The 27,630-nt window shown below is 43.0% G+C and overlaps 5 protein-coding genes and 1 non-coding gene across 8 annotated transcripts in view; 4 read left to right on the plus strand and 2 right to left on the minus strand.

The window, feature by feature from the left end:
* Positions 1–3,297, plus strand: part of LOC143336070 (pleckstrin homology domain-containing family G member 1) — a 39,596-nt gene extending 36,299 nt beyond the window's left edge. For both annotated transcript variants that reach the window (XM_076755929.1, XM_076755928.1), the window contains exon 17: positions 328–3,297. In XM_076755929.1, coding sequence (XP_076612044.1) covers positions 328–1,307 — 980 coding nt within the window. In that variant the 3' untranslated portion in view covers positions 1,308–3,297. The remainder of the gene's footprint in view (positions 1–327) is intronic.
* A 1,001-nt stretch (positions 3,298–4,298) lies between these two features.
* On the plus strand, positions 4,299–8,622 carry tcp1 (t-complex 1). Its single transcript, XM_076756334.1, has 12 exons — positions 4,299–4,414; positions 4,916–5,001; positions 5,105–5,233; positions 5,540–5,637; positions 5,774–5,884; positions 5,990–6,171; positions 6,486–6,612; positions 6,855–7,030; positions 7,193–7,316; positions 7,560–7,752; positions 7,875–8,038; positions 8,208–8,622. Exons 1-12 carry the CDS (start codon positions 4,342–4,344, stop codon positions 8,419–8,421), a joined length of 1,677 nt encoding a protein of 558 aa, XP_076612449.1. The 5' UTR covers positions 4,299–4,341; the 3' UTR covers positions 8,422–8,622.
* Positions 4,670–4,807, plus strand: LOC143337046 (small nucleolar RNA SNORA29). The gene has a single exon (XR_013078700.1). It is a non-coding gene; the product is annotated as a small nucleolar RNA SNORA29 (small nucleolar RNA).
* An 80-nt stretch (positions 8,623–8,702) lies between the features above and the next one.
* acat2 (acetyl-CoA acetyltransferase 2) lies at positions 8,703–12,663 on the minus strand. Its single transcript, XM_076756335.1, has 9 exons — positions 12,483–12,663; positions 11,266–11,400; positions 10,968–11,149; positions 10,613–10,730; positions 10,383–10,526; positions 10,161–10,280; positions 9,883–10,037; positions 9,682–9,792; positions 8,703–9,565 (listed from the first exon to the last, which is right to left on the minus strand). The coding sequence occupies exons 1-9, from the start codon at positions 12,529–12,531 to the stop codon at positions 9,395–9,397; spliced, it is 1,185 nt and encodes a 394-aa protein (XP_076612450.1). The 5' UTR covers positions 12,532–12,663; the 3' UTR covers positions 8,703–9,394.
* Positions 12,664–13,246: 583 nt separating this feature from the next.
* wtap (WT1 associated protein) lies at positions 13,247–19,965 on the minus strand. 2 transcript variants are annotated; one of them, XR_013078510.1, is made up of 8 exons: positions 19,774–19,965; positions 19,177–19,214; positions 19,027–19,082; positions 18,880–18,938; positions 18,574–18,701; positions 16,424–17,349; positions 14,589–14,743; positions 13,247–14,460 (listed from the first exon to the last, which is right to left on the minus strand). XR_013078510.1 is itself a non-coding variant. In XM_076756187.1 (8 exons), exons 2-8 carry the CDS (start codon positions 19,204–19,206, stop codon positions 13,802–13,804), a joined length of 1,266 nt encoding a protein of 421 aa, XP_076612302.1. In that variant the 5' UTR covers positions 19,207–19,214; positions 19,774–19,965; the 3' UTR covers positions 13,247–13,801. The 2 variants fall into 2 exon arrangements, 1 of the variants encoding a protein (XP_076612302.1); XM_076756187.1 differs by having other exon boundaries at positions 17,171–17,349.
* Positions 19,966–21,272: 1,307 nt separating this feature from the next.
* sod2 (superoxide dismutase 2, mitochondrial) lies at positions 21,273–24,557 on the plus strand. Its single transcript, XM_076756766.1, has 5 exons — positions 21,273–21,400; positions 22,005–22,210; positions 22,402–22,518; positions 23,627–23,806; positions 23,951–24,557. Exons 1-5 carry the CDS (start codon positions 21,366–21,368, stop codon positions 24,094–24,096), a joined length of 684 nt encoding a protein of 227 aa, XP_076612881.1. The 5' UTR covers positions 21,273–21,365; the 3' UTR covers positions 24,097–24,557.
* The last annotated feature ends 3,073 nt before the right edge of the window (positions 24,558–27,630 follow it).

A 27,630-nucleotide genomic window follows, 5' to 3' on the forward strand; every position in this document is an offset into this window, starting at 1 on the left:
CACAAAACATCGAGCTCTCAGAAAGAGTTTCTAACTCTTTTTCAGCAAAAAGCTGATAAACTCTATGCTGTCTGTCCAGCAGACAAAGTTAGAAATTAGCTGGTGAGCAACTCTCAGGAGTTTTCAGAGACCAAAACCAAAGCTAAAAAAAAGAGTGAACGTGCTAATGTTGCAACATAATGCTAGAAAGTTCAACATATCAACTAAAAATGTGATAGTATGTCAAAGCTGCGTTCACAGCTCTTTTCTGCTGCTGATTTAAGAGTAACACTGATACAAACATGCCCGACTCACACCTCCTTTACGTCCTCTGTGTCCCCTCTTCAGGTGCAAGGATAGCAGAGTACGCCCAACTCTACGACCAGGTAACGTTTAAGGATCCAGCTGGTCAGACCTCCGCTGCCCCACATCACACCCACCCTGGGCTGCCATACTCTCCGTCCATGCCTGAGACCTCCCTGGAAGAGGACTGGCTCCACTCTACTTACAGCAACGGAGAGCTGGCCAGCTTCATCTCCTCATCCAGCGAGGTGGAGGACGCTCGGGCGTCCTCTACCCCGCATCGCAGACTCACCTCCTCCTGCTCCATCCCCTCCCTCCAGACCTTCCCTCCGTCTCCGACCAGCCCACCGTCCCAGAGATGGAGCATGTCGACGCCGAGCGAAAAAGAGGAGCACGTGTACAGTTCCATTAAGAGACATCCTTCCTTTAACTCTCCGTCTTCGCCGTCCTCGAAGCCTTCCCCTTCCAGTCACTGTCAGTCAGTCAGCTCTCTGGCCAGCCAGCAGCAGGAGAAGAAGTGTAACGGACCCGCTGTGGCTCGATCTACAGACAGACTCCACGGGCCCAGTCTGGGTCGTGCTGGTCGGCAGAGTAGCCTCCCAGAGCGCTCCACCCAGGGACAGTCAGACCTCACTTTACACGACGGTCAACAGGTGGTGGTCCTGAACCGGGCCTCTGCACTGACCATACTCAACGCCACCCAGAACTACCTGGCAAATTTTAAGGACAATGAGGAAGACGATGATGACTATGTAGAGATCCGCTCAGAGGATGAGAGCGAGCAAGAGCAGGACAGGTTGGCGCGGCGGAACGGCAGCTCGGCGGTCCTATCCAATCAGAACCGGGGCCTGGTCCACTCCCAGAGTCTGCCCTGCACACCGGTGCGCTCCTGCGACCCGCTGAGGTCTCTGGACCGCGAGCAGCTGGAGAAGTACCTGTGGAGCGAGCCGCAGCAGAGCCAACCCAAAATCGTCCAGTCGCTGAGGGAGAAGTTTCAGTGTCTGAGCTCCAGCAGCTTTGCCTGAGATTGTATGACAACTAAAAGCCAAATATATATAAACATACAGCAACACAAGGGACTCTGCTGCTTTGCCTTGAATGCCCTACATCATTCAACATCATAGTCTACAAACAATGAAATATATAGATGAGAAACGATTTTTTCTCCGACTGCAGACGTATCTGTAACAACTTACGTGAACACCTAAAACTCTCCGTTACAGGGCTTCAATGTAAAATGCACAATAGGTTATTATAAATAGTCAAAACGCCACATCAAAGCCTGCATGTGAGCTGCCTTAGCACTTCCAGGTTCAAACCGTCTTCTCGTGTGTGTTTCAAAGAGATCAAAGTTAGCAACAGCGGCAGTCGTTTCCGACAGCGTTCAGCGTGACTGAGTGGCTTTTAACGATCGAAGGAATTCTTCTTCTGTTGCTGCAGCAGAGCCTCGTGGAGACGACCGCAGTCCGAGGGACTGATTCTGCTGGAGGACTTGTGCCAATAAACTGTTGTACATATTCAGTACTTCAGGATATCTGTTACCGATCGCAAGAAATAGAATCTCTTCTGTGCCCCAACACCTCAAACCGAAGTACAAGCATCAAAAATCCTACGAGCTCTTTCTTTTAATTTGCCGTTAAGGTTGTTTTAACTGCATCTTCAGCACTAGTTAATCTTAACCTGTATAGCAGCGGTGAACCACGGTGGCAGCTGGTGTTTTTAATTGTGCTTACACTTTCAAACTGAACAAGCAGCAGCTCTAGTTTGCAGTCTCCAGATTTGCTACTCAGGCTAGATTTTCACTTTTAACAGCTTTTTAGCAGTAAGTGTAACAAAAATGGACGCAGCTGTAAAGAAAACATGTTGGTTATTACAAGATCCAATAAGTTAAGTGTAAGTGGACTTAGACCTGTAAGTCTGTGTGAAGTATTTCACTCTACCGGCCACCTTTGTCATCCATAGGGTATCACGCTTTAAACTCAAGAGAAGATGCTGATAGATAATCTATAAGGAACCGTAGAACTTGGTATTTATTTTGAATCTGTGAGCAAATCAAATGTTTTTACATGTTATATTCTGGGGACATCCATCATGAAGAGGGAAATGTGCATCTCAACAAGTGGATGATTTTTTTTTTTTTTTTTTTAATCCTGACTAATTTTAACCTTTGTTATGAAGCGGGACCACGAAGGAGAGTATCAAAGAGGGATAGTCAAAAGTCTACAGTACTGTACTTGGTGTATATATTCTTTTTTTCAGATGGATAGATGACTGTTTGTTTACTTTGTTTACGTTCTGGGACACTGTCACACTACTGATATCGCATCCACAGTCACAGTCGGGTAGTTACTTCAATAAGGTTCATGCAACACAAGTGTTTCCTCTCCCCTTGAAGCATCACCAGTTGTTTCCACACACACTCAAACTGTCTTAAAAAAAACATCGTTACAGGTGTCCTATTTATTTTGTCCCTGGTATTTTGGCCCTCGTCACTTCAAGCCACACACAAGTTGTAAAATAGAGTAAAATGTATTTATTTAAAGATGGGTTTTATTCAGATTTACGGGCGTGAACAAAAATTTGAATCAAATACTGTGAATATTTTCAGAAGTGGGTTTTCTATCACGCACTGCTCAAGTTCCAAATCACAACAACACGTGAAAAGTTGAAAAGCACAATATCACGGCCGACTGTTCAGGAAATGTGCATCAAAAGCAAGTTAGGAATATGAAGTATGTTTTTTTTTTTTTAATGTACATTTTTTTTTGTCCTCTGTTTCACTGGTGGGGATCGTCAGTCTTCGTTGACTCTGTTTTGCACTTTTCTGTCTTTTTTACGTTTTATTTGTAAACTCTTTGTAAAGATGTACATTTTAGGAAAGTTATTCTTGTATGCCATAGGTATGCTTTATAATGCTTTAATGTTTAAGTTAAGTGTACTGTATTTTTTTAACTGCCTAGTTGTCATTGCTCAACAAAACAATGTATTGGAGGTAATAAATTCAGATTAAACTCATGTCTGCATTTTTGTTGTTATTACTGAATAAATATGCCACCACACTGAATGCGGTACAGAGCAGAAGCTGATTACCATAAAGAGGTTATGAAGCATTCATTGCTTTTCCTCTAAAGGAAAATTCACGATGACAACCAGCATTTTCTTAGATATTCATTTTAGATAGTAATATGTTCAGTAAAGGATTAAAATAATGAATTTCCCACTTATTTTATAGCATGTAGATGTCTTTGTTCTTACCATATAACAGAGATATCAGTTTATATTCTCATACAGAAGATAATATGGATGGCATCACTCTCCCTTGTTGACCAGTTGGTTTGACGTTTTGGTAGATACGTTAAGAAACTATGCCCACACAAGCAAAATTATTTTCCAAAGCAGCCAAATCAGAAGTATCCTCACTGATAAGGAGTATAGCCTGACCATAATTGATTCTTGAGGTCAAAACCAAAAATTTGAGAGTTTAAAATGTTCATTATCCAAATGTAAAACACGATTATTTTTCATAAGCGTCACTTAACTAAGCACAACGGAGAAAAGAAATAAAAGAGAGGGAAAATAGATGAGATCGTAACAAAGGAAGAGACAAAACATATGTGTACATTGGAAACAAATGAAAAGAAAAAAAAAGTTCTGTACTTCTGGATATTTTCACCCAGCAGGCGCAATATGAAAGATACATTTTGGCATCGTAAATTTCAGTGTCGTCATTTTCAACAGCAGAGGGCGCGTTAGCAGGCATTGTAACTAGAAATCAACGCAGGAACCAAGAAGAAAAATGCTGGGGAAATGGCATGCTGGGCAATGAGGTTTATTAGAAAAGGCGTGACACAACGTTATTTTCTAATTTGATAAAGGAGCTGGTTGGCGTGAAACTTCATCACAAACTTAAAGTTGAGATCCCTCACATAATTAAAAGCCTCATACTGATATGACAGATTTTATTGGGAATGTTTTTCTTCTCGAACCTTCTGCTCAATGCCGGTTTACCCATAGTGCACTGCGCCGCTTCCTTTCTTCTTGGTTGTGTGGTGGTCCAAAATGTCGATGTTAGAGGGTCCGTTAAATGTGCTCGGCCAGAGAACAACTGGCGAATCTGTTCGTACTCAAAATGGTGAGTTATGGTGCTGCCTTATGTGTTGTTTTATATACTCTTCGTGTATTTTCTGTGCGTCGGGAATGATCGATGGGAGAGCGGATTTCATGTACTACTGTTAACACACGTGTGGCTAATGCTAATGCTAGCTAACTTTTATGGTAACTTGTAGCAACTTCTGTTGCGTATCTACTGAAATTCTGCAAAACACAGAGAAGTCTGCTACTGTAATATAATGTGCACTTTACGCCAACAATATTTAGTACCGTAAACAGTCCCATTTAAGTACCTTCCACTTGTATAACCATGAATGGACGGCTATGCTAATGGGATAGAGTAACACTGTCATGGTTTGAGGGTGGGGCTAACTTACTGTGTACCTCGCTATATAAAATGACAGAATATGTCAATGACATGATTGGAATTATTATAATTGCGTCAAACGTGTTAAAACGGCTATTTTAAAATGAAAGTTCCGTTAGTGCTTGTTAGCTAGTAGCAACGTCCTTGTCTTTGCAGTCATGGCCGCAGCATCCATCGCCAACATCGTCAAGAGCTCCCTCGGACCCGTCGGCCTCGACAAGATGTTGGTGGACGACATTGGGGTCTGTATCACGTTCAACATTAACTATTCCTTTATCAATCACTTTACTGGATACCTAACATTGTGGCCTGAGTTGCTCATCTGTCTCATGGACCTATTGACAGGACGTGACCATCACCAACGATGGAGCAACCATCCTGAAGCTGCTGGAAGTGGAGCACCCAGCTGCCAAGGTCCTGTGTGAACTGGCTGACCTGCAGGACAAGGAGGTCGGAGATGGGACCACGTCTGTGGTGAGTAGGGTCAACAGTTGCTCCTTTTAGTGCTACCAGCTACATGCACTCTCACCTAGGTGTACACATATGTCCTGTTTTAGTACCACGCATCTGCCTTTTATCACGGATGTGTGGCTATGCTAACAGGAGAGAGAAACTGTCCGTCAGTGTCTGAAGGGGTCGAGCGGCCTCATTTCTGCCACCCCTAATGAAACGATGGTACAATATGAAACTTTATATATGAAACTCCAAGTATTCTCAGCAGGAACATGAAATCAGTCTCAGGTTTTACTTATAATGAATCTCATGTGACATCCTTTTTAGGTCATTCTTGCAGCAGAATTGCTAAAGAGTGCAGATGAGCTGGTGAAGCAGAAGATTCACCCCACGTCAGTCATCAGTGGATATCGTCTGGCTTGCAAGTAAGATGCTCACATTGAGAATTGGTGCTTGTTCTAAACACACTGATTATCTCTTGGTGCTTCAGATTTTGCAGACTCGGTTTTTGGGTTTTTTTTTTTTTTTTTAGATATGCTAACTTGCTTTTTCATCTTCCAGGGAAGCGGTTCGCTACATCAATGAGAACCTCACTATCGGGACAGATGACCTTGGCAGAGAGTGCTTAATCAATGCAGCCAAGACTTCCATGTCATCTAAAATCATTGGGGTGTATCCTTTTTGCTGTACAGTGCATGAAAATGTTCCTGTGGCTGGAGTTAGCAGACCTTGAGCACAATTTGTAGTTGTTCATCTGCCTTAACCTTGATCCCTTAGTGATGCAGACTTCTTTGCTAACATGGTGGTGGATGCTGCAATGGCTGTGAAGTTTGTGGACAGCAAGGGGGTGGCCAAATACCCCATCAATTCTGTCAATGTGCTGAAAGCCCACGGCCGCAGCCAGAAAGAGAGCTTCTTGGTTAATGGATATGCACTGAACTGCACAGTTGGCTCACAAGGTATGTTTGTCAGGGAGAAATTCCCCCAATTTCAAATGTAGACCTGAGGATTGACTTATTAAACTCCCATTTAAATTTGCTGCTATGTCTCACCTGATGGCGTTAGCAGTGATACGCGTGGGAGACAGTACACTGGCTTTGCAAAGAAAGCAGGCACAGTAGTTTGTAAACTGTGGCACCTCTTTTCTAGCCAGACAATGGAGTATTGGCTCAAAGAGAAATGACACATTTCAATGTCTTTGTGATTTTGTAAGATAGTCAGCTTTAATCTGACATTTCCCCCGCTGAACTTGGTGTTTTGTCTTTTTCCAAAGGCATGGTTAAGCGTATTGCCAACGCAAAGATTGCATGCCTGGACTTCAGCCTGCAGAAGACCAAGATGAAGATGGGGGTCCAAGTCATCATCAATGACCCAGAGAAGCTTGACCAAATCAGACAAAGGTAGAAACTATTTTTTCTTTTATCATCCTTAAGAATTATCCCATTTAATTTACTGTGATGCTGAATCAATAGCTTACACAGTGATACGCGTGGGAGAAAGCATCAGCAGCTGGAGTCAAGGCAGCAGCTTCTCTCTTAGCTGTTGCACGAGCACTGTGGGCTGGACAGTTTTGAACTCTATTAGTATTTTATCGAAATCTTACTGGAGAAACTGAATCTGAATGTTGAATTTTTTGCTCCAGAGAATCTGATATCACCAAGGAGAGGATCCAGAAGATTTTGGCATCAGGTGCCAACGTCGTCCTGACCACCGGCGGCATCGATGACATGTGTCTTAAGTACTTTGTGGATGTTGGAGCCATGGCAGTGAGAAGGGTTCTCAAGAAGGACCTCAAACGCATCGCAAAGGCAACAGGAGGTAGGTTGCAAGTATGCTGAAGTTTGTGCTTCTTGCCGTTTGTGTTACTGGTTGTTCATGTCTGTGCATATGTTTTAATATCTTTGTCCTTAAAGCTCTTAAAGTCAGTGGTTTAAACTTATGAATAAGATGGTGGAGTTAGTTGCGTCTGTCCATTTTCAGCCACCATCTGTCCTTCTCTGACCAATCTGGAGGGAGAGGAGACGTTTGAGGCCACTATGCTTGGTCAGGCTGAGGAGGTTGTGCAGGAACGCGTCTGTGATGACGAGCTCATCCTTGTCAAGAAGTAAGAACTGCATCTACATATAGCATTGTTTTACACTTCATACTGTGAAGCCATCAAAGATATGTGAGTACACTTGGTTGAGAATATTTCAGTGTATGTAAATGAGCCTCATCTGTAGTTCTGAGAGGAGTTGTGATAAACTGAGATCATGAGAAGGATTTGTGTCATCTGTCTGTCTACATGTAAATGTTCTACAGTCTGTCACTCGTTAACTGCACTGCTTTGAACTTTTAATCCCTTCAGCACCAAAGCACGCACGTCAGCATCCATCATTTTGCGCGGGGCCAATGACTTCATGTGTGACGAGATGGAGCGCTCGCTGCATGATGCCCTCTGTGTGGTCAAGAGGGTGCTGGAGTCAAAGTCTGTAGTGCCGGGAGGAGGCGCTGTGGAGGCAGCTCTGTCAATCTACCTTGAGAATTATGCTACCAGCATGGTGAGACATATCCCATGAAAAAAAAACACGCAGCTTTCGGGTATCTGTGTTTTTGTTTTTTTTTGTTTTTTTTTGCCATGAGTTCAGTTTTCCCAACGCTGAAATATCTCTTACTTTTTCAGGGTTCTCGAGAGCAGCTGGCTATTGCTGAGTTTGCTCGGTCCCTCCTCATCATCCCCAAGACGCTGGCTGTGAACGCAGCACAGGACTCCACTGATCTGGTGGCCAAGCTTCGGGCCTTCCACAACGAGGCTCAGGTTAATCCAGAACGCAAGAATCTCAAGTGGTGAGTCTCACATCTGTTTTCAAACTTGAGTTGATGCTCGCTTTTTTAAGCCTTGCTATCTCAATTATAGTTAGATGAAAACTTTGGGTTTTGGGTGGGTAGCTGGACAAAAGAAGGGTGAACTTACTGTGTTAAACAGTATTTGAAAGCTTTTCGGTCTTTTGTCTAGGATCGGTCTGGACCTGGTGAACGGCAAGCCGAGAGACAACCGTCAGGCTGGCGTGTACGAGCCCACCATGGTCAAAACAAAGAGCCTCAAGTTTGCCACAGAGGCCGCCATCACCATCCTCCGTATCGACGACCTCATCAAACTGTTCCCAGAGCCGAAGGAGGGCGGGCAGTCGTACCAGGACGCCGTGCAGTCGGGCTCTCTGGAGGGTTAAAAGGCTCTGATTGGTCCAGATTTGTTCATTGTCTGTATTTATACATAAGGAGCTCTTCATGGCTGTTGCTCTAGAGTAGGCCGTGCACTTTGCCTGTTTACTGTTCTCCCACCCCCGCTGCCCTCGAGGCTCTCGCTTCCAGAGGAACTGTAAGTGATTTGTTTTTGTTTTTGGACACTTAATAAAGCTCCAATGGTTGTACATGACCGTTGATTTGTTAATTCACATTGGCTAGCTGTGGTTATTGTGCAGGCTTTGATAAATGAGCTCCACAGAAGTTTTAGACTCTATGGCTTCTTTATTGATATGTAGATCCGCTAGATTACAGAGAACATTTTCACGAACATCTGGTTATTTACAGGAAGCACAAGTTTTCACACGGCTAGCAACGTAAGCACTTAACCATATGGCACTTAGCTGTGTTTCAAGGTGTTTAGAGAACATGGAATGTTGATCAGTATCTGCTTTCAGAACAACCAAAATCTTTTAAGTGCTTGAAACAGCTATCATATAAATTACATACAGCATGTCTTCCAAAGCTTACTGGGCACCAATCATGAATTGCTTTTGGAGTTTTAGTGTTAACTGTAAGACTGAAAAAAGTAACTGAAGCAGCACATTTTAAAGGGAAAAACTGACAATCTTCATTTACTGCCAACTACTGCTTACTGCTGTCAGCATTCACTAGATTTACATAATCTAAACATCTTAAATCCTCGGAGCATTGAGCCACATGCTACACAGCTCAAAACCTGAGGAAGGGTGAATTTAAGTTAAGTTCACAGTGAGACTGGCAGGCTATGGTTGGATAAGACAACACACACTTATTACTTTTACCTGAAGTACCGTGATTTGGAGTGCCCAGGTAAACAATGTTTCTCATGCCCTGCAGTGTAAACACAGTTAAAGTATCCCTTATCCATTAAGAAGATGAGATCGAGTGCAGTCTGTGAAGCTGCGTTAGGTTTTCATCTCAAACTCTCTCCACGCACATGGCGATGCCCATCCCGCCTCCAATGCAGAGAGATGCCACGCCCTTATGGCCTCCAGTCCTCTGAAGCGCGTGCAGCAAGGTCACCAGCACTCTGCAGCCGGACATGCCGATGGGATGGCCCAGAGAAATGGCACCACCACTCACATTTACCTGAGAGGACAGAAAGGACAGCACCTCAGTGTCACCATGCTGTTCATAGCTGGATCCTGGAGGGACATGTGAGCCTGCTGGATGACTGCAGGCACACATATAAACTTCATCCGTACCTTGTCTACATTCAGGCCGAGCTCCTTAACCACCGCGATAGACTGGGCAGCGAACGCTTCATTGATCTCGAATAAGTCGACCTGGTCCAGCTGCCAGCCTGCTTTCTCAACCTACCAGAGGAGAAGCAAGATGAGCGACAGAACAACGAACTCAAAGAAGCATTTTCTCAATAATCTACACATTTAGTTTGGATTTCTCACCGCTTTTCTGATGGCCGGTATTGGTCCAGTTCCCATGACAGACGGATCAAGGCCAACTTGAGCCGATGATACGATTCTAGCCATGGGTTTCACGCCACGCCTCGCAGCCTCTGATTGGCTCATTAGGACAGTTGCTGCTGCTCCATCATTAATACCTTAAGTAGAAAAAAGAAAGAAAAAAGCTTTATGCATGAATTTAGACAAAAAGCAGGAAAAGTCCAGCAGTGGCAGACATTGTCTTGATGTGTCAGAGAAAGATGGAGAAGCAGCTCTCGAACCTGACGCGTTTCCTGCGGTGACGGTGCCACTGTTCTTAATGAAGCAGGGTTTGAGTTTGGTCATGCTGTCCATGTTGCTGCCGTGGCGAGGGAACTCATCCACCTTCACCTCCACTGGACCTGAAGATGAAAGACAGATGATACAGAGCATGTACACAAAGGACAGATGTGACCATTCCTCTGAGGGTGAATTAGATAATCAATGACTGAACAACGCCTCACCTTGTCTGGTTGATACGGTGACTGGAACAATCTCTTGATCAAAGTGTCCTGCTTTCTGTGCGGCCTCTGTTTTGTTCTGGGACTGGACAGCAAACAGGTCCTGCTGCTCTCGGCTGACGTCCCACTGCTTCGCCACATTCTCAGCTGATAAAATACATTCACAAGATTTATCTCAACGATGAGTACTCGTGTCGAGGCATTTTCCTATGTGTGTTCTCAGCTGTGCGCACCTGTGATGCCCATGTGGTAGCCGTGGAAGGCGTCCGTCAGGCCGTCAGCCACCATGGAGTCCTGCAGGGAGGCATCGCCCATCTTCACACCCGCTCTCATGTGCAGGGTGTGAGGAGCCTTTCGGTGGAACCAGAAGATAAACAGGACATCTTAGCATCGGAGAAATAAAACTGCTTTCCCTCCTTGACTGCTGGAGACCACTGAGCCCCATGCAAGAACATTTTGTATTCGTATCCTAAAATTTCTGTTTAACGCCTTTTCGCAAATCCCTTGTTTCAACTTCAAGCCTCATAAGATGTGATCATTAGTATAATCAACGCCCAAAGAACTGTCATATAAGGCTGCCGCTCCTACCCTGCTCATGCTCTCCATGCCCCCTGCCACCACCACAGTGGACTCTCCAGCCTGGATGGACAGAGCTCCCAGACACACAGCCTTCAGCCCCGAGCCACACACCATCTGGCAGCTCCAGGCCGGGACAGGGTAGGGGATACCTGCCCCAACACTGGCCCGGCGTGCCGGGTTCTGCCCCTGACCTGGAGGAGAGGAAGGGAAAGATACAACGGAGGTGAGACTGATATTACTGCTAACATGAGCCATGGATATGGGACCTCTGTCACGCTTTCATCTCAGCAATTTCCTGAGCTTTCACCTGCTGTTAAGACGTGTCCCATGATAACCTCAGAGACCTCCTCTGGCTTCACTGCAGCCCGCTTCAGGACGTCCTTGATCACCACTGAGCACAGGTCATGCAGAGACACCGTGGACAGAGCACCGTTCAAGGACCCTGTGTGAAAACAGAGAGGAGGTATTGTAGCACTAGTACACCATGGTGCATTTTCATCTGTCGCCATGCAAACAAGGGCAGATAAGCACGTTACACTTGAATTCATTTACATAATCAACTGTTTGATCATTTAGGATTTCCTCTCTTTTGACCAGGCACTGTCTGATAACCAGCATGTTTTTCCAGCTGATGAATTTGCTCCACTGATCTCTACTGTTTCTCGAACTAGGATGGAGATGGTTATAAATACTGTAATTGAATCCCGTCTAGATTATCGTAACTCCATTGTCACCTGCCGTGGCAAAGCTTCTTACCAGGCCCTCAAAGGGGTCTTAATCTCTTCACATTTACACTGGCTCCCCCTCAAATTCAGAATCCACTTCAAGATTCTTGAGATCACTTTCAGACATCTGCATTAGAGATCTGCTGCAGATCTGAACAGTCTCAAAGGTCCTCTGACCAGAGCTTAGTGGCTGTTCTTCACTTTACTCTCCAAACTAAGCAGACTTAACTGTCTGTGACCTGTTTCCACTTGTATTTGCTTCGTTTTATTTATTTTTTGTGCAGCACTTTGGACCTCTGATCTAGAGGGCTGCCATGTCAATAAACTGTATTTAGTTACTTAACATACGGTTTGTCATGTCCTATAGTTACACTTCAGGCGTGTCTGAACGCACAGTGGCCTTGTTGTCCAGATAAATGTGTCACATCTTGGTTTGAGGAGCCACGCCTACTTCTGACACGGAAGACGTGTTGTGCCAATGGTAGAAAGCTCGTGCTCTATGGCTCTATAACCAGCCAGCCAATCACTGTTCTCAGAATACTTCCGACACCAATCAGAACGCTGCGAGACTTTGCGTGTTTGATTGAATTGACGGACATTAACCACCTAGCCAAATTAAACAAGAAGTAAAATGCATATGTAAGTATGCACAACAAAACACGAGAGCTACAGTAATAATGAAACTCCACGATAATTAACTGAACCACCGCGCTAACGAGCCGCAGTGTAGCAACAGGAAAGTAGCGACGTTACAAACTGTTTTAAATGAATGTGGATTGTTGTGCTTATTAAATCTTACCGATCGGTGTCCGCGCAGCAGAGACGATGACAACAGGCTCGGGGTTCATTGTGATGGACGGCTGGTTGGAGTCTTTGCCTCAGACTGTTCCTGTAGCTGTTTGTCCACACTGTAGTGAGCTCTGCTCATACTACTGAGGACCCGAATGACAGACCTGCACTGAACAGGATCTGTGCGAGTCACTGCTGGGACGATGCACCGCAGCGCCGCCGTGTGGGCTGGAGGATAACAGCAGCGGTAGGTCATTCGTTGTAACGCCTATTTCCATTCAGGTTAATTTCAGTTTGAATTTTAACTCCCACTATATATATTATCCACTTATTATTTTTTTTCCAAAACATACTTTAATATCACAACATAGCTTGTTACTTTTATCTCTAAATATATGTTTTCTACTTATCTGTATTGTTCCTTTCTACCTCTCCGGTCTTCTTCATAGGCGACTGTGATGCTTCATTTTCCTCCTGGCATAAAAATTGATTTATTTAATGTCACCCAAATCACATTAATCTGAGATTTATGGCATATGCACTTTTTGTCATCAGACAAGGAAATACCCTCATCTTTTATACGTTCATCCTCTCATTATAGTAACTTTGAATACATTTACTTTGTAAAACCACACTTGTCTTTTATAGAATAGATTATTATAGATTATATGATGAGGCCTGTTGAATTTATGTTTCAGCTGAACCATTAGGTTATTTAAGTAATGAGTTTCCATACCAACGTATTGATAGCTAGTAATAATGGGTTTCACTCTGTAGTATTAAAAATCTTTATTGGTATTTGGTCAGTACATGAAAAGGACTGAAGTCAGAATAATATGAACATCGCATATAAACTACTCACAATTCAACAGAATCTTTTGAACTGAATTTTTTTCCTCAATGAGAAATTAAAATTGCATTTAAAAAAAAACCAAAAAACACAGGCCAACATCTAAAAATGACCTTTAATATTGCGAAGCTACTGTAATTCAGTGATTTTACTGACTTTTTGACGATGAGTTACAACACCAGATGCCTGATTTCAGTGTCAAGAGCTCAAACAAGAACAGCATAGACGTGCTCAAATAAACAGCAGAATGAAACGCACTAGTTTTAAGTCATACATCCACTCAATTCAAATCTAACATTAACCCAGACCTGTTATATCCCTGTTTAGCAACACAAATGTGACAGAGGCATCACAATAGGCAAGGGGAGCAGGGTGAAAACAAAACTTCTTGGACAGCAGTGCTGTGTTACAGACTATGCGTTTGTTGCCTTGTTTGTATATTGTATAAAAAAAGAAAAGACAGTACATGTGAAAGTACATTACAAAACCACACTGTCGCTCGCGCTGGAGTCCAGGCCGTTCTGAGTGTGCCGTGAACCTGCAGTCCTCGTGCCCTTGGTCACCAGGGCAGCCTTGTCCTCGTGGGGGTCGGTGGTGGAGTCCGTGTCATTCGAGTGCTGAGTCAATGACGTCTCGCTGCCTGTCGGAGAGTCCACGCTCTCGTACCCTGCGCTCAGCTGGCTCCCGAAACCCACGGGTCCTCCAACTCTCCCAGCTGCAGTCTGACTCCCCGACGCCTCCTCTGAGTGGTTGGAAAGTTTGGTCTCAGCTTCACCGGGGCTGGAGACCATGGGGGACATGGGAAAGTCTTCCTCTGTGCTGCTGACCTCCCGGTACAGGCTGGGCGTAGTGGTCTCGCTCCTCTGGGATGAGTTGCCATTGCTTGGTCCATTGGAGACCCTCCCGTAGTCTTTCCCCATTGGTTCAGAGGGAGCGCCGGCCTGCTCAGGCTGGGTGGACGGTTCAGCAGACGAGCTGGAAGCAGTGGGTGAAGTCCTGCTGGGTCCTGCTCCGGCCAATGACCCCTGAGTTTGAGACAGCTGCTGACGAGACTCTTTCAACTGTTGCTGCAGGACGAGGATGGTGCTCTGCATCCCCTCTACCTCCTCATCTAGCTGGATGATAAAGTCATTCAACTCTGGTCGAGACAAGAGATCAGGAACAAAGAAAGAGCAAAGTCAAGGATCAAATCAACAGGATGATGTTAAATGATGTAAATATGAGAAGCAGTCAGCCTCAGTAAAGTTAAAACGGTTGCACTCTCACCATCTTGGCTGCTCTTGAGCTCTTCGCTGTACTTCTTCTGCAGAGCCAACTCAGCCTCCAGCTGGGCGATGCGTCCCTGGGACAGCTGCCTGCCCAACTCCTGGTTTTCCTGAATCAGCATTCGACACTTGGCCATCAGTTTCTTCCCCGTTTGGCTGTAAGGGAAACAAGTCTCACATCACACAGTGAACCAGGAGACAAACACGACAGGCAAAAAGATGCCGTTGATCTGTTCCAGCTGCCTGATCCACAACATTAACTCTTCAATCAGGCCATCCCTAAATGCCTCTCTGGTACCAACAGGACTTTGATTACATCTGTTAGATTCCACTGTCACATAAAATTATCAGGAACCCACTAAACTCATACCTGGTTTGTACAAATAAATGTAAAGTATTTTCTTGTAAAAGATCCAAAGTACAAACTGATTTTCTTTTCCTCTAAAGAACTAAAAGCTAAATTATGAATATGTGTCAAAAAGTCTACGGTCCTCACTGTAGTGAAAACCTAAAACAAGCTACCTAGACCACATTTCTATGGAGCGAATCATCCGTTCTTACACTGTAACGTAATTCACCATGTTGCACATTGAAGTGAGCAATTTAAAAATAACAGTGGCAATTCTGCCGCTACCAAACTCTGACATTCAAACGCACTCGCTACCTGACTCAGTGTGAAGAAAAAGCAGAAAAAAATGTGACAGAGTAATATTAGAATGACACGCTACAAGAAAAACTACATGTAAATACCAACCCTTAACTATTAGTAGCAAAAAAAGGAAATGTGCACCGCAGAACCAGGCACTGCTTTTGTGTAGTCATCACTTTAAATACACAGGAGCAAGTGTTTCAACAGTAAAACCAAACAGCTTGAGGTGCTGCTTTCTCAACTTCACAACAGGTTAAGGAACAACCCAACAGTCGAGCACACCTGTTATAGTTACAGTAGCAGTTATTTGTGGTTATGCTTTACAAAAGCCCTAATCAAGAAGCCAACTTTGCAGACATATGACAGGCATACACATTATTAAAACCATAAGTAACTGACATCTATTTAGTCTATAAAAGCCTACAGATGTCATCTTGCCAGGTAAGTTTAACATTAACAGTAATAGCAAATCATCTCAGCAACTGTACCCTATGAAAGCATTAAAGTGGTAACAGCTCAGAAAACCACATGTATATTTCTTACTTGTCATAAAAAAATGAAGCACTGCACATTATTTAGTTAATTGCATGTACTGCACATCTTCTCAGTAACTGAAGTCGTTATCAAAACCATTACTTTCTTGTAGGGACTGGGAAGACATATGCATTTAGCTGTCAAAGGGCTGTGTATACACTGCCAGCTCAAATCTCACCTGAGCATAAATTTGTTTTTAAAGACAGGAAAAGACAAACAGATTCCACGTGCATTTCATTCTTTACACAGTGGCTACAGATCTGTGCCACACAGGTGAGGAAGAAATGTCTAACCAGCTATTAGCGTAAATGGCTGAGGGAGAGATTATGAGGTCAATAACAAAAATACACAGAAATACAATACATTCTCATCAACTCATAACATGACTTGTTAAAGACATTTGCATTCACAACTTGAAAACAGGACTCAGTGCACCTACAGCAGTGTGTTCAGTATGCATGTGAAGAACTAAGCGAAGCTTAATCCATCATAAAGTGCGAATGTTCATACAAGTGTAAACAATCAAAGCCGATTGTGCTTCTTGGTTCACACACACTGCAGTAAGTGTTTGTTTCAGAGAAACAAGAGAAAGATCAAATGAAATGCCAATAAAAAGAAACAAGTCACAAATAAAACATGTAAATACACTCTACCGTGAGTGGGCCCATGTTTAAAGACACAGGCGGCTGGACCCTCATGCCTGAACCACAGTCCTCTGTGGACCAGGATCTGGCTCCGCTCACAGTCTCATCACTTCTACTGGCTCTTCCCCCCAAAGTCTTACTTTTAAATCCTAGAAACTTTCCTCATGTTACTGCAATGTATCTAGACTGTCCAAAAAGTCTTTACGTTTCTCAGGCAGACTAGAGGGGTATGTGTGTGGCGTAATCCACAGTTAAATGTCTTTATAAACCAAGTATGGGAATTGTCTGTAAAATGTTCAATTGCTGTTTTAGGCTAGGGATGCTCCCTGCCTGACTCACCCTCCACCATAACCCCCCTATTAAATATGTGAGCTGTCTGGTTTGAGGGTGCAGGGAGGGCATTTATCCGTGTTGGGAAGTGAGTGACCACCTCTTCAGGAACAGTCCGGACTCCTTCAGGCCCTTGGACGGTGAGGGGATACGAGGGGAGAGAGCTGAAACACAAGTGTCACCTGACCATACTGTCTTTTTCACTTTAGGTTATGTGATATGTAGCTGGCACAGTGCAAGAGTACAAAAAGTTTTGTTTTGCAGTGACTGGCTTTCTGTAAAGTCTGAGTCTCGTGGTGAGTACAGCATTTGTCAGCCTTCCCCCCCACCATTGTTCCTGCATGCCTGCAGTGAGAGTGAGGGTGGGGGGCATGAGGAAGTCTTGCCTTTTTGGGGGGGAGGGGGGGTTATTTTGATTGTCTTTACCTATCAGGTGTAAATTTCCAGGCACTCAGTTCATTTTGGGCCTGCTCCAGTTTGTCTTTAGTCTGTTCTAGTTCAGCCTTCATTTTGAGGAAAAACAAGTTGATGGCCGGGTCCACCATGGATGACCGCAGTTGGGCCGCACTCGGCTGCTGGACTTGCTTGAGGTACTGGATCTGGGTCTGCAGGATAAAACAAACAGGTGTCACTCACTGGTAAAGTGTAGTATATCTCTACTAGTGAGGAGCTTTTGATTGTTATGACTACCAGATCTTAAGCTTGACCAATTCCATTTTGTGAAATCACATTAGCATTTCCCCCAAAATCAAAAGAATTCATTCAATCATGAGCCTTGGAGAATAAACTAGGTCACAAGAGATCACTACAGATGAGGCCATGTGAGGCAATTTCATCATGTTGCCTTTTCAGATGGTACGATCCATCAGCTTTGAACAGTATCTAGATTAAATTCACACTGCTGCAAAATAAGAATACTTTGTTGGATTGTAATCATATGTGTTAAGATTCATCTTAAATTATATCCCAGCCATTTAAATTCTACAGTAAGCTACAGGAGCTGCTTTCCAAGACACGCCCAGCAAGTTCAAAACAAACAAAGACTCACCTGTTAAAGTCAGTTAGGATGACTTCAAATTTCCACAAACCTAATTCTAATATATTTAAATGAGAGGCGGCTAATATGCTTCCATTCACAACAACCAGCTAAGAATTAAGGCATTTCAGTCAAAAATGGTCGACTCCTTTTTACAGCTCGTGGTTAAAGGGAAAGTGACCACATGGCTCCCAGTTTAAAACCTGTCTAACCTCCACCTCCAGTGTGTGTAGTGTTTACCTCAGCTGTCCTATAGGAATGGCATGTGCTGCCATAAAGCCACTGGGTGATCCACTGAGCTGTCAATCTGATAAGAGCATAAGAACGCCTTCCCTGACACAGTTTACCTACAGCCTAGATGTCACAGTAGTGAATGAATCGAGGTGTAGTGTAATGCAGAAATGTAGTAAATTAGTAGACAGAGAGAAAAATAAAAATTGCAGTTTTGATAAATAATTGCTCGTTGAAGTTTTTCAAGTAAAACTTACAAGAGTATTTGCAGAAATGCTGCTTGCTTTCAGCACTCTAAAATAATTACATACAGTGTACTTTGTGGGCTTTCTTGCCACTGACTGGACTATGCAAGCAAGTTTTAGACTGGCTAACTTGTGACAACAAACTAATTTAAAACATCTAATATTTAATCAATAACTAAAGTAATGGTTAGCTGCAGCCACAGTGTAAGAAATTATGGCACGGCGTTATTACTCATACTGATAACAGACAATCAATAAAAATTAATTTCCCAACATCACAACAAAAGCATTAAGACAGTGGAGGAACAGACACGTACTGTGCACTCTTGCATTTCCTGCTCCTTGGTGGCAAGTCGCATGACCAAGATGTTCTCCCTGCGTGCAGACTCCTGCTGCTGCTGCTTGAGCTTCTCCTCTGACTCCTTCAGCCCTGTTACATCATTGGCTAAGACGGCGAGGAGGAGAAGAGGGGAAAAAAAGGGGGCATCAGAGGAAATATCACTTCCACAAGCAGCCAAATATAGTGTGCAATACATAGTGATTATCACTGGCAGAGATGCTGGCAGGACAAGTGGTGTACATGTTGTATTGGATTACATTTATGTAACAGCAGATGTACTTACAGCATAGATCTGCATATTTGGCCTCCAGGACCTGAACATATGCTTCATGCTGCTTCCACCTGGGACGAGCAGAGCGTGCGTAAACATTAAAATATATTAAGTTTCACCACAACATAATTAATCTCCCATTGTAGAGCTGTTATTTACCTTGTGCACAGCTCCTCTCGAGTGAGGGTCTTCATGTCAGATTCACTGAGGCGAACCTGTGGAGAAGAAAAACAAGGACTGGTTAGATTAAGAAGCCTATCATTGAATTAAGATCATGTTTACACGAAGCTCGTGGCAAAACACGCTCACCTTCTTGGGCAGAGGCTCCTCGTTGGTCATTGTGAACTCTAGAAGTGCACATAAAAGAAAAGTCACCATTAATCACACCTTGGTGTTCGTGTGTTGAAGCGGCTGCGTCGTCTTTAGCTTTAACGCGTCCACACGCAGTGAAATATGACATGTATGACAACTTTGCTAACTTGCTGCTAACACTGCGGTTTCCCACTGACAAATGAAGCCATGTGTGCGACGACTGGTAACGGCCTGACCGACCAAATGAAAGTTAACATTACCGGTTGATAAGAGCTGTCGAGCTTAATGTTAGCTGGTGTGGCAGGCAGCAACGATGGATAGCGAGGAAGGGATTTAAGCTAACCAAGGTGAACCCTCGGCGCTGGTAACATTTAGCAACCGCTAGCAAAATGTGTAGGGGACGAGAAAGTAGAGCGTTGAGCTACATTTTTTTCTTTATGTTCCGCCTGGCAGCGTGAAATTCTTGGCTCTGTTTTCGGCTCCTTGTTATCACAAAATGGCGGTGAAGGAAATGACTCCCTCCCTTGCGCTTTTCCTGAAACTAGCGGGCTCTTGGCTGCAGATATCGGGCCTTCAGCCTTCGAAAACACTTACCAGTCCCGCGTCCTTCGATTGTTCTGGAACCTCTTTGCTTCACCGACTCTTTGTAAGGCGCAAAAGGGCAACTACGTTGAAAATCTGCTGTGAATTTATATGTAGCTGGCTCGCCTCGGCGTGACCACCATCATTTTCGTCAGTGAAGACAGAGCAGAATGGCTCTAGTCGAGCTGCTGCACTCGCGTTGCTGCAGAGCACAGCCAGAGATGGGAAAGACAAAACAAACCTCTCACTCCGCCGCAATTTCCGGATCCTGAAACGAGGCTGAGACGCACACGAGTTGCAGGGAAAAAAATGCTGCCAGCTAGAACATTAACAGGTAATAGTTGTTTATTTCGAAGAAAGATATGAAACATGGTATTTATTCATGTTTTTTTAATGTTATTTTATTAAAGCTTAGAATGCAACAGTGTGCATAGGAAAATAGCTTGGTGCCCTTCATGTATGGACATATTAGAAAGCTGTGCAGTTTAGAGATGAAACAATTAGCTGATCAATAAATTGGTTGATTCAAACGGTTTAACTGCTCATTATCGATTTTGATAGGCAATTGTAAGTTGATTACATTGATCATTGCCAAAAACTGCCTGGTTCCAGCCTCTCAGTTGTAAATATTTGCTCGTTCTCCTAGTAACCCATCATAATGAATTGATTTTTTTCACTGTATTCATATCATACAATACCTCAATACATAATTTTCATCAATTGTGTGTCAAGGCTTCTCATTTCCTAGTGTTGACTGATTTATGCATGATGGAAGTTTGTTTTTATTTTGTTTGTGTGAGACTTTCCTTCAATGAGATGACAGGAGGGTCTTGCCACTCTGATTTATTTAGGCAAATTTGTTTGTTGCAGAAAATTACTAAGTGATAGCATTCCTTTATCTATCCATAATATTAAAATATGTAGTCCAGATGAGACCAGCCAAGAAAATGTGTTTCCAATCACAAATACTGAGATCTTGTTGGTTCTATTCTTGAGTGATTCATTTGCTTTATAATAGACGATCTCTGGTATTACCTCCGATTTGGTTGAGATGCTCACGTGATTCTTTACTTTGCTGTTAGTTTTGATAATTACGCTAAATTGTGTAACCTGTACATATGATGTACAATATTTAGGGTTATTTTACAGTGAAATATCTATTGTCTATTTATCCTTACATCGTATTTTTTTTAAATCGGAAATATGATATAATATAATGTATAGACACAGAGCACATTATTTCTGTAACAAAATATCCAATGACAGTTGGGCTTTGACTTTTGGTAAGGCCGCGAGAAACCAACCAGGAGGGTGAATTGAAAAATGTTGTGAAGGGGGCGGGGTAAAATATATAATCTGATGTGCCTAAAGATATTTCAGTACGTCACGTTGTTATCACACATGCTATTATATATTATCTATCAATATTCATGAAAGGCGTTGTATGAATTGTCGCCCTTGAGTTTTATAATTATTGCACACTCTTGCCAGCACCCCCACAGAACGATAATGGTACGGTCCTTCCTCTGTCAGGTTGAAATCGCACATTTCAAGGGCAGTTACCAGTGTATGAATTCAGTTTTGTTAAAGAAGTGAGCGCTATCATGAACATGCTTTGCAGAGTTGATCAAATACGCAGGTAAACCTCATATCAACTTACCATTTGTTGTCATTGCACTGTTCAAAGTGCACAAGGAATTAGGCCTGTTGACTGCTGCTAGCGGCGACTGCTCATGAACTTGAGACAGTTTATTCAGAGCTAACAGTTAGCTAGCCAGGATGCTAACTTAGTTTAGCAGCTCAGCAAGGTTAGCTTGTGGCGTACCAGATAATGGATATTTTTATATTCGGACACAGTTGTCCATACCAAGCTAACGTGGAGCCTCCAGCCTATTCTAGTAAGACATACATAAGACTGTATGATAAAACACAAACAATGCCAGAAATGTAAGTTAGCTAACTTAAAGCCAGCTGCTCAATCCTTATCAGACTGTTGTAACTTGAACTGATAAACCTGCCTGTGCCAGGCTATCTTGGGCTAATATTGTGAAATTTGAACACACAAGGCATCACTGGTAGCCAAGTTATTTAGTCTCTCCGTATGTCTGGAAACCAGTCTTTGTGAACTGGTGAAATGCTCTGACGTGCAAGTTACTCTTTCTTATTAGCTAATCTGAAGCTGACTGGCTAAAAGCCAGTGTCTAACGGCATGGTTGGTTAATTTTTCCCCTGCTTTGCTTCAGGTGTGCAGCCAGCCTGAGCCAAGCTGTAAGCCAGGTCTCTGCATCAAGGCAGAAGCACACGCTCCCTGACCTCACCTACGACTATGGTGCCCTGGAGCCCCACATCAGTGCAGAGATAATGCAACTGCACCACAGCAAGCACCATGCCACATATGTCAACAACCTCAACGTCACAGAAGAGAAATATCAGGAGGCACTAGCAAAGGGTACAAACACAAACTAACAAGAACTAATATATTTTAACATTTATATCAGCAAAATATTTGTATGTTTCGTAACATGTCACTATATCCTAAACTTATAACTGCATTGGCGTGTGTCTCACATCAACAGTCACATATTTTTAACAGAGATGATGTCTTTGTATTAACCTGCCTGTATTTGGCTTGTATTTTAGGAGATGTGACAGCACAGGTTGCCCTCCAGCCTGCTCTGAGGTTTAATGGAGGAGGCCACATTAACCACACCATCTTCTGGACAAACCTCTCACCTAATGGTGGAGGCGAGCCACAGGGTAAGGCGAAAATGCAAAAGCTTGTCTTTCTATACACTATTTTCCCTCCCAGCTTTGTTTTGTAGTTAACTTAAACCTGCATTAAGCAACACGTGACTTTGTCATGTAATATTAAGCTGGTAGTGCTGCACCTGCGGTGAGTGAACAGCTCTGTGCAGCTTTTAGCCCAATCTAAAATTTAGCCAGCCATTCCCAGTGAATGAGCTCAGACAAGCTGACCTCCCCAGAATAAAACAACAGAGAGCAAAGTAAATGAATATCTTGTAAAGCATTTGATAAGATGATGTCAAAGTTGTTGGAGCATTTGATAAGATGATGTCAGAGTTGTCGGAGCTGTGGAGAATACGCATTGCTACACCTCTATCCTGATCAGATCTGACTGAGAACCCAAGGACATGCTGTGGTAATAACTTGTCAATCACAAGGTAGCCATGTCCTGAAGCTTTATTGTCTATTTATTATGGGCCCATAATTTACAAAATGAACATTGTGCTGTATTGAAGAAGACTTGAAACTAGTAATTGTGTCCATGAACTCATTCAGAAACTGTTTACTGAGGTAATAAGTCAAGTGAAAAGTGGGGTCATTTTCTAAATACAGATTTCTCTTAGCAGCTAGTGGAATCCCCGTGCAGGCCATTGGAAATACTGCAGGGTTAAGGCACTCAGCTTTGGCCCACTCCCAGAGGCTTTGTTCACTTGTTATACTGTCTGAGTTACCAAACCAGTTAAAAAGGAGTTAATATTGGACTTCCATTCATCAGGTGGGCAGTCAGTCCCTGATAAGCTGGTGGGAGTAGATCTCAACAATGTATTGTGCTAATGTTGTTTTCTTTTGTCATTATGCCCCCTAATGGTCAAAGATGCTGCCTCAGTAGGTTATACTGGGATGTCATTTACCATAACTAGTACTATTTGGCGCTCCTAAAATGAGAATTAGAGGAACTGATTTTCTGTTACCATGAGGCTCACAGCACATCTCTCTTTCAGATAATATGTCAAATAAAACAATGTAAATATGCAGATACAGTTTACTGAAAATGCTTTCTGATTTAGTCTCATGCATAGTGTTGCCCTGAAGTAGCACCCGTCTGTGTCACTTCCTGTAGGGGAGCTGATGGAGGCCATTAAGCGGGACTTTGGCTCCTTCCAGAAGATGAAGGAGAAGATGTCTGCTGCGACAGTGGCAGTGCAGGGCTCGGGCTGGGGCTGGCTGGGCTACGAGAAGGAGAGTGGAAGACTTCGCATCGCTGCTTGTGCTAACCAGGACCCCCTGCAGGGATGTACAGGTCAGTCGGTAACAGCTTTGAAGTCGAGGTAAAACTTTCTGTCGACAGAATATCACTTTTATTTTCCCCTCATACTCTCCTTTGCCAAATGTCACGAGTGAAACAGAGCCATCAGGGTGATTGTTTCCTGTCTCTGACCCTTAGGCCTCATCCCTCTCCTCGGTATCGATGTATGGGAACATGCCTACTACCTTCAGTACAAAAATGTGCGGCCGGACTATGTTAAGGCTATCTGGAATGTCATCAACTGGGAGAATGTGAGCGAGCGTCTCCAGACTGCCAAAAAGTAGAATCTAATCCTCAGATATCCCCCATAACCCTTTTCACCCTGACCTGTGTAGTAGTTGCAAATAATTTTCAGTTATGTCTTGCATAGATGATCATCGACATCAAAGCTGATTATATTTAAAATACTTTCTATATTGGTGCACGTTACATTGTCTTTATGGCAAAGATACCACCCTGCATTCATGCAGTTCAAGCAAACTTAAAATTATTTGCAAATGCTTTTTCATGTCAGGTCTGTTCCCAACCCTCCAGACTTTTTTCAAGCGCACAAATTGGCCCCCTTTCTCATTAAGGCTGGCTTTTGTTAATCACACCCGAATATTGGCTGCCATACATGAGTACTAGGTATCAGAGTGCATATTCAGTGAGTTTTGTCTTTGTCAGAATAGCACCACAGTCAGACAATGTTATTGCAGTCCGTGTTTCTGATGTATTATAATGAAATTATAGGATTTCAATTGTACAGGCTTGATGGTTGGTGCTTCATTTTTCTGTTTCTGTGTGCTGTGATGGATATTGTGCAAGATGCTTTTAACAGCTATTGTTCGAGGGTTATTCATGTCAGAGAAAATAAACGCATGGTCATTTGTAGTCACAGTGGTGACCAGCACAGAGGCTGCAGTCGAGACTTCTCTAGTTCACTTTGGTTCAGGTCTTTATACTCCCACCAGGGGACAATGAAGACTGCTCCTATTGGGTGTTTAACACGGGTCATGGAATTTCTAAATAATAAAAAAGTGCATTTTTGTGGAGGCATGTTCAAGTTAAGCAAAGTTGACCAAATTTGGTGAGGCATTTTCAAGCAAACAGTCCACCTCAAAGAGCTCTCCTTGGCTGTAATTCTCAGCTTTCATCTTATATTGCACTACGTGATGCCTATCAACATTTGGGTTTCTTCAACTTTTTTGAAGATTTTCTTTTCTAAAGCGCGGCCAAGTTGGCTTCATCCCAATCAAAAGATTTAGTTGAAAAACAGAGCTTGCTGAGAAGCCACAGCCCTGCTGATAAAGTCAACGAGAGGTCCTAACACTGTTTGGTACTATCTAAGGCATATACTGTGTGTCCAGTGCTGTAAACTAGAAGTCTGAGCTGAAAATCTGACTTTATTTAGTGGACATAAAGTAAACCATATAGTTTGGTGTGATCTGCTTCTTCACTGTATTACCAAAAGAGGGCAGTGTTTCCCAAGTTTTCCTGCTGTAGCTGCTTTTGGATCAATGACTTCTCAGAACACAATACCAAGTGCATTTAATTTAGGGGTGTGTGGAGTTTATATTCATGTAAACTTGCTCAGACAGGCTTTCAAAGGTTACAGTTAATTAACCTCTTCATCCCTACAGCCCACTGGAGATTTCAAAGAGCTTTAACAGTACATTGTGTGTGACTTTGGTTTATTTTATGTTAAGAAAAAGGTGGTTTCCTTCTAAATAGTATCCAGGACAAGTTTACTTCAGCTGTACAAATGACTTCCAGGTGGCTAATCTCCTGTCATCCAAGTGGCTCCGCTCTTCCTGTCAGTGATTAGGACTGACTGATTTGCCAGTGGGAATATCAACATTCCAGAGATCTCGCCCTTTTCCTGGAGGTGGTGCCATGGTGTAGCGGTGCACTGGTTTTCAGTGGGCATGGTGAGTTCAAGCACATGTTGACCAGACTCCAGTCATGAGACTGGAATCAGCTCCTTTTTGCTTGTATTAGATTATGTATCATTTTGGTCAGGATCTGATAACTGAATGAAGTTAGTGAATGAATCAATAAAAATGAAAACATGTCATTCAAACTCTTGATTTAAACATTTTGCAAATGCATCGGGGAATTATTACATATTGGCGCTGTGTGGCTCCATTGTTACACGGATAATGATTGTTAAATCTGACCTACAGGCCTTTTGGGACTTATACATATAAAAATACTACTGATGTGGCAGGAACCAGCTGCAGCCGAAAGCCAGTGGGAACAGACAGACTCATGACAACTGACTTCAGACTGCTTTTGGAATGAATGACAAAGAGCTGCTTCAATTTATCAGAGCCATAAATACAGGCACACAAACTTGAGCGCTGCCAGCGTTTAAAAACAGAAGTCTCCTCATTTATAAGATGATGGTTCGTCTCAATGTGGCCTACTTTTGCTCCGTAAAAGTTTGGGTGTGCCAAAAATTATTTCCCTCTTCCACAACTCGTAAAAAAGATGGAATTCACTCAGGATAGAGTTTCTTTAACCTCTGGAAGTGAAGAGAGGAAAATATTGGGGAAATGTCTCAGTCACTGAGTTTAGCTCCTCTGAAATCCGCCTTTCTTTTCTCTCCCTGTTCTTTCCTGAAGACTGCCACTAAAACCTCTTTTCACGCAAACATCTGAAAGTGAAACATACACACACATGGAACTCTCACTTATTTCAGCCTCCACCAGGCATCCAATAGTAGCTTTGGGACATCCACGACGCAGATAACTTGATACTTTGACACATGTTGATCAGTGTTACAGAGAACTTTCAATTGCAGCAAAGAAGACAGATTTGTTTGGACTTCTTCAAATACACAGACTTTTGGAAGCATGAGCTCGGCTGTTGGTGCAGTTTCTCAGTGGGCGCAGCCAAGCATGCAATGAGACTCGCATGTGGCTTTGTTTCACATCCTAAGTTTCATCGTTGGTGTGTAAGTGGCTGCGTAGTGCATGCCCATCACATGCTGTATTCTTTATTGATTCACATTATAGCTGGCATTGCCACACACAGGTTTTATTTTTTTTGCGTAGCACCGTTAATGTTGTCCCACATTTCAAAGATAAAAAGTTGGTGGCCAAGAAAGAGAAAACCACTGAATCCTTCAAAAGTAATATGTTGCTTATTCAGACTTGTTACCACTTTTTATGTCCTTTTTATGGCTTTTGTTGGGTTTTGAACACAAACAGTGTAAAAACACAGACAGATGAATAGATGGTTGGATGGTTGCAGTAGCTCTACAGCTGATTACCAGCCAGGGGTGTTTTTCCCCCTACATGGATTGTGGAATAGTTGAAAAAATGTCAAAAAACTGAAATCACAGTTTAATTGAGAAATATGTCAGCATGTGAACACAGTGCTTGCAGCTTCGTTAGCCAGCGAGCAGAGAAGTCTGAAAAGCTAAAAGTAATGGATAACTTATTCGCACAGATATCTTAAAGTAATGCATAAACAGGTCAAAAAATAGGTATATGTAATAATATAAACTTAAATAGTCCTTTATTAATCCCACAGCAGGGAAATGTGCAGTGTGCAGCCAAGCGATAACCTCCAGTGCCAAAGTAATGGGTAAAAGATTGAACTCGCCAAGTGTAATGGATGCATGAAACCGATAGCTGTAAGCAGTGGAAAATCAGGTGAAATGCCTAAAAGTGATGGATAAATGGTTGAAACATAGCTAAAGTAAACCGTTAAATCAGTTTGTAGTATTGAATAAGGTGAAATAGCTAATGGAGCAATGGTTGAAACAACTGCCCTCTGCTGCTTAGTAAGAAATATTCAGTGGAAGGGAAAGTTACACTTGTGTAATCAAT

The sequence above is a fragment of the Chaetodon auriga genome, chromosome 18, assembly GCF_051107435.1.
Source record: "Chaetodon auriga isolate fChaAug3 chromosome 18, fChaAug3.hap1, whole genome shotgun sequence".
Lineage (NCBI taxonomy): Eukaryota > Metazoa > Chordata > Actinopteri > Chaetodontiformes > Chaetodontidae > Chaetodon > Chaetodon auriga.